The following is a 13,061-nucleotide window of genomic DNA, read 5'->3' as shown; positions in this document are numbered from 1 at the left end:
GCTTAGTGTTCAGGAAGTGGAAGCCAGTTCAAATTGAAGAATAACTCCCAGCAGCTAAAAGTTGGAAACAAACAATATTCAATATGAACAAAGGTATGAAAGTTGATGTATATAAACCAGGTGGAATATTAAGCAAACACGGAAAAAACAGTTATGAAGACTCTAATGATGGGCCACATTTAAGATGTGCTAAATAAACATATAATAAATATCTTTCTGTATTTACAACGATAATAGCTAAGTAAAACATGTATACATGTGACCAAAGACTAGAAGAGAATGTGAATTAATGAAAACATGGCAGGTCATCTTACAGGGATTTAAAATATTTTCTTAAATGTTACCCTGTTTTTCTAATAAATTGAAAAACGTAAGGGAAAAAAACCAGCTGAGACTTCTGGCTTACAGTCTGGCATATAAGGAGCTTGGAAGGAGCCATTCTATTGTTTACAAGTAAAAACCTAAAAGATCTGAAAACCAACAACTCTTCGTAATTGTTTCAGAGAACTGAGGTCACGGGGCAAACCGTTGCCTCCAAAATTAGAGAGACAGGTGGATACAGAGAAGCACAGAAACCTCCGTGGGAGCCAGTACTAGCACAGGAAAACTTCAACTGCAACCGACAAATTTTGGAGGCTCAGGGCAGGTAAGTCAGAGTTAAAAACTTCCAGCTTGGGGGCAGGGTACCCACACTTTTGTGAGTTTTGCCTCCAAGAGCTCTACCAGGTTGTCCCAGTGAACACTGGGAAAAAATCTCATGTTTCTGGCAGGGAGAAGGGGAAAGCAGTCAGAGCATTCTGTTCTTCAGGAGGGCTGCCCTCAAGAGAACCGAGCTAACCAGTTAAGGTTTTATCAGAGCCTGACTGACCCGGAGGAAGGGGAAATACCCACCTCCAGCCCCGTCTCACCATCCTGTGAACTTGTGAAGTTCACAGTACAAGGCACGGGCTCACTGCAAGACAGCGCGACTTCCATACCCAATTCCACTCTGCTGCAGGCTGGAAGAACCACCCCAAAGCCCTGCCCCTTGACTTCATTTAAATTGCTTTGGCCCCCAGCAACAAGGAAGGCTGGGAAGAGTGCTGCATTACCATCTTGAATAAAATGAAGATTTTGCCAGATAAAATATAGGAAGCCAAGTTAAGCTTGACTTTTGGATAAACAAGTGTATTGGGACATACTTGTGCTAAAAAATTATTCATTGTTTATCTGAAAGTCAAATTTAACTGGGAGTCCTGGGTGCCCTGTTTTGTTTTTCTAAATCTGGCAACTCTACCCATAAGTGACCAACTAACCACTACCATGGCTTTTATGCTTATCACTTCCTTTAAAAGAAAGAAAAGCTTTATGACCCAATGTGCATCCCTAGACATTATAGTTTAGTCTTCCTAATTTAAAAACACTGATATATTGAGGTGCCTGACTGGCTCAGTCAGAACAGCATGAAACTCTTGATCTCGGGGTCGTGAGTTCAAGCCCCATGTTGGGTGTAGAGATTACTAAAAAAGTAAATTAAAAAAAAAATTAAAACATTGATATAGGCTTTAAGTCTCTTTCAATCTAGAATTTCCTTTTTCGTCCCTTTTATTTCCATAAAACAAACTTGTTGAAGAAGCCTGTAGATTAGACCTGTAGATTTTCCAACAGAATGGGTTGTATTATTGCAAATGCATGGTGAGGTTCAAACTTTTCCTCTTTCTTTGCTATTTCTTGCCAATTGGCAGCTGGATCCAAAACTGGATCAGACTCAGTGTCCATCCTTTTGGCAAGGCTATGGGTGGCAGTGTGTATTTTCATCACAAGGCACGTGTCTAACTCTCTTCTCATAATCTTAGCACAAAACATTGATACTTAATGCCTTTATATGTTCATTGGGGATTGCAAAGTGCTAGCTTTCTAATTCCATCATTTAATTTATTAATTGGAATACTTTTCATAAAAAGACATTCTATTTTATCTGCTATTTGGTTATCTAGTGGTACAGTGCATACAGAAAAGGCAGGATAAATGCTAGATTCTCTCTTCCATTCTTTTTAAAATCAGTTTTCAAGACAATGAATTGGTTCTCTATTATTCTCTGAAGTTGACCAATTTTTTAAAATATCATTTATGGGTGGCTCAGTTGGTGGAGCATGCAACTCTTGATTTCAGGGTTGTAAGCCTGAGCTCCATGTTGGGTGAGGAGATTACTTAAAAATTAAAAAAAAAAAAATCTTTAAAAAATATCATTTATGAACTCATATATTTAAACATATTTTATGAGTTTCTCTCCATCTCAATTATTATCATTATTGAAACTCAAAGTATCCCATCCTTGGCCAATGGCAGCCTCTTCACGTTAGCTATAGATTCTTCTTGATATTACCCTAGTAGTTTCTAATAGCTTTTCTGCAATCTGACATTAAACTATGTCCCAAGCTTCTCTTGCACATTCCTTGGCTCAGGTCTAGAAGTAGCCATTTCTCCAGAGAGCCTGGGTACAAAATTTATTCTCTGAAAAGACTAATGAAATTAAGCAAATCTCCATCAAGATTGATCAGGAACAAAAGTAATAAACATGCACATGAACATAAAGAAAAAATTAAAAGGGAATATTAACAAAGATTTAGAATTGATTTTCTGTTACTCTGGAACAAATGCATGTTGAATGGATATGTGGATGAAACACGTAACTTTCTAGGAAAATAAAATTTACCAAAACTAAGTCCAAAAAAGAAAAAAACTAAGCACACCAATTATCCAAGAAAAATTAAATTATCAAAGACTCCTCCCCAGAAGCACCAATCTTGGTCTACTTTTTAGGGGAATTCTCCCAAACATTCAAGGAAAAGATACATACTGTATTTTTTTTTATATGAAGATATTGACACCTACGTATTTTATACAAACTGTCCCAAAATTTTTAAAAAGATGGTATAACCTTGATACCCACACTAGATAAGGATAGTTCGAGAAATGAAATAATGGTTGACTCTCACTCTTAAACACAAATGTAGAAAGTCTAAATAAAAATAATAGCAGACTGAATTATGCAATGTATAAGAAGAAAATCATTATCATGACCAAACGAGGTTTATCACAAGAATGATAAAGCATTTAATATGAAAAAGTATATCAACTTAATTCACTGTATTAACACGTTAAATGAAACAAAAATGCCACTTATCAGTGCTTCTTATCTATATTGTACTGGAGGTCTTAGGTAGTGCATTAAGCTAAGAAAAAGAAATAGAAAAGATACAAGACCAAGAAAAGAAAAAACAAACTTTCATTGATTCTATGATTATCTACAAAGAAATCCAAGAGAATCCATAAACAAATTATTATAATTAATAGGAAAGTATAGTAAAATAGTTACATTTAAGACCAACATATGAAAATTAATTGCATTCTAATACAGTGGCCCCCTAAAACTAGAAAATGCAAAAAAATCAATAAAAAGTTAGGTGCTTAGGAATAAATATAGTAAGTATGATGAAATATTTTTATTGAAAGACATTAAAGAAGAATAAAATAAATGGAGAGATATGCTTATGGCAAAAAGACTCAATAATATAAAGACATTGTTCTTTCCAAATTAATCTATAAATTCAATATAATTCCAATTGAAATCCTAATGAGTGATGAACTGGAATGTGACAGACTGATTCTATAATATGTAGAAAAGAGAAAAAGACCATGAATAGATCTGGTAGGCAGAATAACGGCCCTTTAAAGACATTCTAATCCCCAGAACCTATGAATATGTTGGGTTACATGGCAAAAAGGGAATTAAAGTTGCTAAAGATGCTAAAGTTGCCTGGGTGGCTCGGTTGGTTAAGCATCCAACTCTTGATTTTGGCTCAGGTCATGATCCCAGCATCATGGGATTGAGTCTATATTAGGCCCCATGCTGAGTGTGAAGCCTGCTTTATATATATGTATATACATATATATATACACACACATATACATATATACACATATACATACATATATACATATATATACATATATACACATATATATATTAGGTATATATCTCTATATATATATTTATAGATATATATAGATATCTATATATAGATATATATATACACACATATATATATTATATGTGTGCATATATATGTATTTTTAAAGGTTGCTAAAGAGCTGACTGTAAAATAGACATTATCCTGCATTATGTAGGTAGGCTCAATGCAATCACCAGTGCCTTTATGAGTGAAAGTAGAAGAGGGAGAACCAGAGGGATGGTAGCATGAGAAGGTTTAGGCCTGATATTGTTCACATTGCCAAGAATGTGGGAAGCCTCTAGAAGCTAGAAGGAGTCTCTTTTAAGGCCTCCAGAAAGGAACGCAGTCCTGCCAGCATTTTGATATTATCCCAGGGAGACCCATTTCAGACTTCTGAACTATAGAGCTATAAGATAATGCATTTATGTTGTTTTTAAGCCACCAAATTTGTGGTAATCTGTTATAGCAGCAATAGGACATTATAGCAACTGACAAGGTGTTTTCAAAAGAACAAAATAGAAGGACTTCCCTACCAACATAAGACTTATTTCAAAAAAATTAAGAAAGAGCAGAGTACAGAGACAGACCACATACATATATGGAAACTTGATAGTATAACAGAGATGACACTATGGATCATTGGGATAAGAATGAACTATACCGTAAATGGAAAATGGATATTTTGGGAAATTGACTAGCAAAAATGGCTAGCAACGATTCCTCTCTCCATATTCATGTTTCTTTATCATGTCACTTTTAATGCCATCTTAGTCAGAGTCTGAACTCGGCCATGTAACTTGCTTTAGCTGATAGAATGTTAGCAACCATGATACACAAAGGTTCCACAATGGGGTTTGTCCCCTTTTGCAATCTGCTGCCACCATCTGAAGAAGCCCAGGGACACCTGTTGAATGATGAGCGATAACGGGTTCAGTAGCAATATACCTGCCACCCCAGTGGGTTACCAGTCAGCTTCCAGTGGCAGAGTGACCTAGCAACTGACCACGGGCACATGAAGGAGCCCAGGAAAAGAATTGTCAAATGTGACCACACCCCAAAACCCCACAACTTTGCACCTCAAAAGTAACTATAAACAAAGTTAAAAGACAAAGCATAAGCATTCAGAATATATAAAGAATATCTACAAATAAATAAGAAAAAGATAAACAATCCATAAAGAAATGGGCAAAAGATATAAAAGAGGCAATTGACAGAATAAGAAAACCCAGATGGCATATCTATACCTGTATCTTCATTAGTAATCAGGGAAATGCAAATGAGAAGCCATTTCACATTCACGTAGATTGGCAAAAATTACAAATTTCATGATTGAGAATGTGGAGAAAGGGGAGTTCTTATAAACAGAATGTGGGACTATCAATTGGTACAGTAACTTTGGAGACCAATTTGGCAATATCTAGTAACACTGATGTGACCCACCCCTAGCCACATATACATAAAAACTCACACAGGTACACCAGGGGACATGCAAAAATGTTTAGAGAAATTTGTTTATAACAATGAAAAGTTAAAGATAACCTAAATGTCCATCCCGTAAAGAATGGATAATGTGAGGGGTGCCTGGGTGGCTCAGTCGTTTAAATGTTCAACTTTGGCTCAGGTCATGATCTCATGGTTCCTGAGTTTGAGTCCCACATTGAGCTCTGTGCTGACAGCTCAGAGCCTGGACCCTGCTTCAGATTCTGTGCCTCCCCCTCTCTCTCTGCCCCTCCCCCGCTCATGCTCTGTCTCTCTCTGTCTCAAACGTAAATAAAAACATTAAAAAACTAGAAAAAAAAAGAGAATGGCTAATGTGGGAATTATAAACACCAAATTCAAGATAGTGGTTACCTCTATGGCACAGGGGGTGGAAAATGCACTGGGGAAGGGATCCACAGGGAGCTTCACTGTATTTTTAATGAATTTCTTGAGCTAGGGGCTGGGTACATGTGTATGAATCCATCTCTGTTCCCGTTCACGGGTTTGAAAGATGCCGTAAATGTTAAATATAAACAAACTTTAAAGTGAATAAAACAGTATGTCACAGGTAAGCTCCAAAGGGGAACTCAAAGGTTGTGACATAGAAGGAAGTTCAAGGGCCTAAACTCTTAATCAGGAAGATGTCCCTCACCTGGGATTACACCCCAGCAGTTCCATTCAGAACCCCGGGAATGATTCAGAGATTCTGCCCCAGAGTGGATTCTTTGTTTTGCTCACATGAGGAACAGATTAAAAGCAAAACAAAACAATAAGGTACACTTTTAAAAGCTAAGGAAAGGGACTGTAATGAAGGCTAATGGCAAAACAGAAGAAACAAATGAGAACAGAAGCATTGAACTATTGCTACCATTTTTCATAAGTCATAGCTGTCCCCCACCCCACCCCCACCATGGGCCACCCCCAAGTGTGGGGTTCTATCATACTGAGAAATGTTGGATTACGGTTTCTAAGCCACTTGAGATAAATCTCTTACATCCTCATAGCATGACACACAGTTGTCACCATTTTCTGGTGCACTTTACATAAAGTAACATGTTTATTAGTGATTTAACGATTGCTGAAGTCAAACCACCCCAAATTTAAATTGAAAAAAAACAAACAAACAACCAAACACACAATGGACAAAGACACAGCAATAAGAGGGACACAATGTTTCTTCAGTTTCTGCCCAACTGCGTTTCCCACTCCAGGTCTGGGTCTAGCTGGCATTCAAATGTAGAGAAAAGGTGCTTGTGTGTCCTAGCCAAGGGCAGAAATCCAACCTTTCTCTAGGTCACAGACAACTGGAAAAAAAACCCAGTACCTGTCCCCGAGTACCCGTCTCCCAGTAATAGGCATTAAACCTGTCCCAGACACCTCAATAATAAAACTGCTTTTCACTGGTTTTGCTTCAAGCCTATTTCTGAGCTTTGGTACTTTGCAGTCCATCAATTTAATGAGAAGCAAAGATCAACTTAACCTATTTTATTCAAAGAACATTTTATTTTATATTTTATTTTCTGCTCTAATTATGTTCACACATTTTTTTTATAGCACATTTCTTGCTGTACGGTTTTCAGTGTTGGTTTTAAAAAGAGTATTCTACATAGATATCCTTTTTTCTTTTTGTTATTGTTGCTTGCTTTTTGTTTGTTTTTAAGGTACTTAGTTTCTTTTTTTTTTTTTTTTAATTTTTTTTTTTCAACGTTTTTTATTTATTTTTGGGACAGAGAGAGACAGAGCATGATCGGGGGAGGGGCAGAGAGAGAGGGAGACACAGAATCGGAAACAGGCTCCAGGCTCCGAGCCATCAGCCCAGAGCCTGACGCGGGGCTCGAACTCACGGACCGCGAGATCGTGACCTGGCTGAAGTCGGACGCTTAACCGACTGCGCCACCCAGGCGCCCCCTAAGGTACTTAGTTTCAGCTTTCTTTTATTTCAGCCAATTTTCTTTTCTTTTCAGCCATTCTATAATATATCACAGATAACCCTAATTCATTTCTTCACTTGGTAACCAAACACTTCACATCTTGATAACATAGGTTTGTGAGACAATTTCTTATAGGTTCAGCTGGTGTTTTGCTTTTTAAATAATCACAAGGATTTTTAGTGTCTTTGTTTACTGAAATTAAAACATACTATCATAATTTGGGGGCCTGAGGAGTTACTATTACTTTTAGAAACTGCCTTTAGAGAATATATTTTCTCTAGGCACTATATTTGCAACTCTTAATAAGTTACCTGGTTGCCTGGATATTCTCTTTACCCAGATGAACTTGGGCATAGACACTTTGATGACCACCTCTGCTCTTTGTTTGTTTTGTTTATTATTTTATTTCTTTAAGTAGCCTTCACACCCAGCACGAAGCCCAATGTGGGGCTTGAACTCATGACCATGAGATCAAGACCTGAGCTGAGATCAAGAATCAGACACTTAACCAACTGAGCCACCCAGTCATCCCAGCTCTGTGCTTTAGAGAGCATATTATCATTGTGTTAGCCTTTTCTAAAAAAAAAAAAAACAAACAAAAAAAAACAACTCAGACTTATTCCTCCTTTGACCTCATTCCATGGATAAAGAAACAAAATCAAACAAAAAAATTCCAATAAAACATGCAACAAAAAAATTCCATGCCTACCACCAATCAAAGTAATAAAGAATGTGGTTAATGCTTACAAAGTTTGCATGGAAGGGCCTGGATAAATCACAGCAGAATCCTGTAACCACAATTGGATGGAAAGGAGTTGCTCTCAGTGCTTGCTAATCCTGGGGACAAGGATCACTTCTGCTGAATCATCTGACCAAGTACACAGTGGAACGTTGTACCCTGAACCAAAGATACAAAGGTGAAAGCAAGTTTAAATAGTCTCATTGACTTTTCCCCTTGCTAAAGGCCAGAATCCAGTCAGTTGAGAATTTATCCTTTTTGTAAAACCCATTAATCTAAATTCAGGGGACTTGTTCCAATTCATGGCACAGTTTTCACAACACTTTATGTGGAGTGATTTTGTCCATGATTCTTTTGACACAGAAGTAGACACAAGGTCCCATGAATGGACTAACGATCTACACGGTCTGTGCTGCCAATGTCCAACAAGTAGCCTTGAACCTGTAAATCCAAACGAATCAACAGTATTACTTTGGTAACAGGCAGTCACACATTTCATTGTTAACTAATGCCTCAACCATGAGTACAGAGCTAGGGGTTCCCAAGTCAGGCTGCAAATCAAAATTAGGTAGCAGCTTTAAAAAATATATAGGTGCCTAACTTGTCCTAACTCACTGATTCAGAAGATGTGGTGTAGGGCCTAAGCAACTGCATTTTTAAAAAGCTTTCCAAGTGATTCTGATACAATGGTAATACAGACTGTCACATAAGTGTTGATATAAACAATACTACCTGATAGAGGAGGGTGGGGTCCATGCTTCTCAGAGACGGGAGACAAAGAACAGGACTATTCAAAGCCACACAAAGAACATTTTGCATCTTTCTGGAACATCAATTTCACTTGACTGGTAAGTTTAAAATGTCATTTTTATTTTGGGTGGCGATTACATAGGTATAGCCAATTGTCAAAACTTCTTTATGACCTGTACATTTAATTGCATGTTTATTTTACCTCATAAAAAGATAATACTTATATTAAAATATGGATACATTTTGGAGTGGAAATGCAACACCTGCATTTATATTTTAGAGGAACTCTGAAACATCAAAGAAATCTCCCTCTTTGATCGGCTACCTTAGGCTAGGTCCCGTATCCAGGGAGGTAACTATTTCACTCTCTTGTCTTTAGAGTGGGAGGTTAGGGGTTGAACCGCCAAAAAGAAGACCGTTTGGAAGGGCCCATGACTACAGTTGGAAAACCTCTGGATTTAGAAATCCTTTCACTTCAGTGCTTTTCACTCATTCCTCTACCCATGATCCACTCCCTTCTCCTCTCTCTACCTTCCACATATTACTTGCCTTTTTGCTTTGAAACACTCCAAATCCTCAAAAATTTAAAGTTCCACTCTTTGTTATGGAGATTTTATTACTGAACCGGTGGTTTCAGGACCTGGAGGGAGACCACACCCTCAGAAATTGCACTACAAACATCTTTTTCGCTCAAAAATGCGTTTTAAAAGGTTATCAAGCTACAGGGACTAGTGGTAGACAGGGACTAAATCTAAAAATTATGAAAACCCACATTTCCTGATTTTGGAAAGACAAGAATGGAGAGTGGAGAGGAAGAGTGGGCTAGTCGCAAGGGTTAGAGAAAACAATGGTCAAATGTAACTAGGTTCAAGGGTTCCTTCTTGTCTCTTGTAGCCTAAGGGCTAAACAGTGAGTAGAGTACAAGCTGGGGATTCTGAAGAATGGGATGGGTTCAATGGCTCTGGGCAAAATTACTTTGTCTTTTGGTTGGAAATTCGGTGTCCCCATGTATATTGGGATAAAGAGTAAATCCGTTTATGGATTTAACTGACGTGTACTATTGACTATGTTTCAGGAACTACATAGTTGTGAAACTTCTTTAGTTACAAAAAAGCGTGTAAACCAAAAAGCGTGTAGTAAACGCCTAGTACACAGCAGACCTGGAAGCACAACACGACCGAAATTCAACTTTGCACTAGGCTAGGCTCCACCCAGCCCACCCGGGTCCCAGCAGCCTTTGCGAAACCTGCCTAGGCCCTTAGGGAGCCCCGGGGGGGGGGGGCGGAGGCGAGAGCGCCCGCCACGCCCCCTTCCGCTAGTGCTCCTAGCCCTCCTTCCGCTCCTACTCTGCGTGTGCTCCACTCGCCTTAGCGAACCCCCAAATGCCTCCGGAGGGTAGGCACAGAGGAGCTAGAGGCCTCAGAGGCTCCGCGTCTCACCTGCTTGGCATAGGTCTCAGCCTCCTGCTAGTCCCGCCTCCTTCTGGCACTCTGGCCCCGCGAATGGAGGAGCTGGGAAAAGGGCACGGCTCTGATTGGAGGAGTGTGTTTACATTCTCAACTCACGCTGCGAGCCGACGGATTTAAGCCCCGCCTTTTCCTTCCCGCTTTTCAAATTGGTTGGTTGCCTTCCTCCTTGTCAGTCAGAGGAGCGGTTTCCACAATTGGTGAGCGGCTGTCCCCCCGACTTTATTTTGCTGGGCGTCTACGTGTCAGCTTGATGTTTGCGAGAGCATCTCGAAGTTTTAGGTGGAAGATGTCGGAGACTAACAGAGCCGCATGTAGCGACGGAGACGAGGAGCAGGTTTCTGGTGCTGAAGTCATCGCCCAGGCCCTGAAAACGCAAGTACGGTGGACTCTCCTACGGAAGCCGGCGGGGGGGCGGAGACGTTGTCTTGGAGACAAGGAGAGCGGTGCGGTGGGAGGTGGGGAGGTTTTCCTTGAGGCTTTCCTTTGAGCGCCCCGGGAGGGAACGGTGTGGCGCGGGCCCGGGCATTTACTCTCCTGTTCTTGGCCCCCAGGATGTGGAGTACATGTTTGGCATCGTAGGTATCCCAGTGACCGAAATCGCCGTTGCGGCCCAGAAGATGGGCATCAGATATGTCGGGATGAGGAATGAGCAAGCGGTGAGTATGGACAGTGGGGGGCCGAAAGCGTTACTGGGAATGATTGATAATAGCAGCAGATATTCATCGCAGACACTCAGCCCTTACCACCGTTCTTCAAGCAGACCAAGCGCATCAATCCTATGAAGCAAGAACTGTTTTTGTTAATCCTAGTTGACACAGAGAGGTTGAGTAATTTGCCCGAGGTGACAAGTTGCTAGTGTCAGAAGCCAGGATTTGAACCCAAGTATTCTGGGGTCTGGAGTCCATGCTCTTGACACTACACCGGGTTGTTCTCTGCCAAGTCTAGAGCGTTGGAACTGAAAGGGACACTTTTCCTGGTCTGAATTCAGTCCCTCTGTCCTCTCATAACTACCTGTTATGATGTATCTCTTTCTGTGTATTATATGTGTGGTCTGACTTCCCTATTAGGCTGTGAGATCCAGGAGAGTGGGGATATTATTTCTTCTTGACGCATCTGTATCCCCAGTGCCTAGCAGATGATAGGTGCTCAGGCCTTTCCTACAAGATGAATGGGTGAAGGCCAAGGCTCTCATGTTATATGGTAGATGGCCCTGCAAGGTAATAGGTTCACAAATGGTAAAGCCATGATTAGAACTCTGGTGTCCTAAATCCCAGTCCAGTCCTCCTTCCACTGCATCATGCAACCACTCTTCTTAGAGGCTTATTTGGAAGCAAAAGAAAGGAAGATAAGACATTTTGTCAACCCAGTCTCAGTGCTTACTATGTGCTGGTTTAAAAGATCAAGAAACTACTTCTGCAGCGTCATATCCTGTCAGTCCATCTAAAGCTAAGTATTCCTGCTTTGCACTCTCACTGTTTGTTGCTCTCTAATTCAGGCTCTTACCATCTGTTGCCCAGACAGCTGCCTTGACCTCCGTAAGTGGTACCCTTTCTCTGCCATCACATGTAGGCTCCTAGAGAGCAGGAGTTGTAGTTCATTTGTTATATCCCCAGAGTGCCTGGCTTGTTTGGGGCTTTTGCATGATGTAAATGCTTACCACATTGTTTATTAATTGAATGGCAGGCCTTAAGTGTAAGATTTGAGGAGTATGGGTTTTTTAAAATCTTAAATCAGGTCTTGAGTTTGTATCATTTCTATCTTCTTAGTGGGAACAATATTCTATTCTGTCGTCTATGTGAGAAAATAAGGCTATTGATCTATTAATAAGTCAGTAAGTAAAATGTAATAAGATAACTTACATTTTACTGTTTTTTATGAAGGTGGAACGTTTGGTTTCTTCTTCAAACACCAAATATTTATTGAGTACTTACCAGGTACTGGTGTATAAGTCGTCTTCTGACTATTGGAACGAGTCACATGACTGAGGGAAATATATATCAGGAACGTCTTACAGGTATCTGAAACCCATGTTTGATTTTGAAATCACTACGTTTTCCCTCCAGATTGGCTCTTCCCTCTGTATTCATGATTTGAGTCAGTGGCACTGTGATTCACCTAGTCAGTCAAGCAAGCCCAAATCTAGAGGGTTATATTTCAATATTTCCTTCAGGAACCAGGTTTAGTTGTGATCTTTAAGTTTGGGAAGGTGAGGTAATTATAATAGTATACTTATAAATGTATGTATAAGGGGCACCTGGGCAGCTCAATCAGCTAAGCATCCAACTCCTGATTTTGACTTAGGTCATGATCTCATGATTCATGAGATCAAGCCCCATGTCTAGCTCTGGGCTAACAGGGTAGAGTCTGCTTAGGATTCTCTCTCCCTCTCACTGCCCCTCTCTGGCTCACGTGCATTCTCTCTCTCTCTCTCTCTCTCTCTCTCTCTCAAAAATAAATAAATAAAACAAAAAATGTATATATAAGGAATGGTGCACATAGGGGCACCTGGGTGGCTCAGTCAGTTAAGTGTCTGACTTCAGCTCAGGTCATGATCTTGTGGTTCATGGGTTCGAGACCCTGTCGGGCTCTGTGCTGACAGCTCATAGCCTGGAGTCTGCTTCAGATTCTGTGTCTCCCTGTCTCTTTGCCCCTTCCCTGCTTGCACTCTATTTGTATCTGTCTCTTTCTCTCAAAAAAA

General features: G+C 40.0%; 2 protein-coding genes across 6 annotated transcripts in view; one reads left to right on the top strand and one right to left on the bottom strand.

Moving 5' to 3' along the window:
* The window catches only part of BTD (biotinidase), a 29,759-nt gene extending 19,336 nt beyond the window's left edge, over positions 1-10,423 (bottom strand). The window contains exons 1-2 of the mRNA XM_049628843.1: positions 10,334-10,423; positions 8,153-8,303 (exon numbers count right to left, since the gene is read on the bottom strand). Of these exons, the coding sequence (XP_049484800.1) occupies positions 8,153-8,163 (11 nt within the window). The 5' untranslated portion in view covers positions 8,164-8,303; positions 10,334-10,423. The remainder of the gene's footprint in view (positions 1-8,152; positions 8,304-10,333) is intronic.
* A 98-nt stretch (positions 10,424-10,521) lies between these two features.
* The window catches only part of HACL1 (2-hydroxyacyl-CoA lyase 1), a 36,696-nt gene continuing 34,156 nt past the window's right edge, over positions 10,522-13,061 (top strand). For 2 of the 5 annotated variants that reach the window (XM_049628839.1, XM_049628837.1), the window contains exons 1-2: positions 10,522-10,739; positions 10,915-11,019. In XM_049628839.1, the coding sequence (XP_049484796.1) occupies positions 10,614-10,739; positions 10,915-11,019 (231 nt within the window). In that variant the 5' untranslated portion in view covers positions 10,522-10,613. Of the gene's footprint in view, positions 10,740-10,914; positions 11,020-12,243; positions 12,378-13,061 lie in introns of those variants that run through there. The other 3 variants (XM_049628840.1, XM_049628841.1, XM_049628842.1) reach the window with 3 other exon arrangements.

Source organism: Panthera uncia, chromosome C2 (genome assembly GCF_023721935.1).
Source record: "Panthera uncia isolate 11264 chromosome C2, Puncia_PCG_1.0, whole genome shotgun sequence".
Taxonomy (NCBI): Eukaryota; Metazoa; Chordata; class Mammalia; order Carnivora; family Felidae; genus Panthera; species Panthera uncia.
Note: the sequence above shows the minus strand (reverse complement) of the source record. Positions and strands in the feature narration are given on the sequence as shown.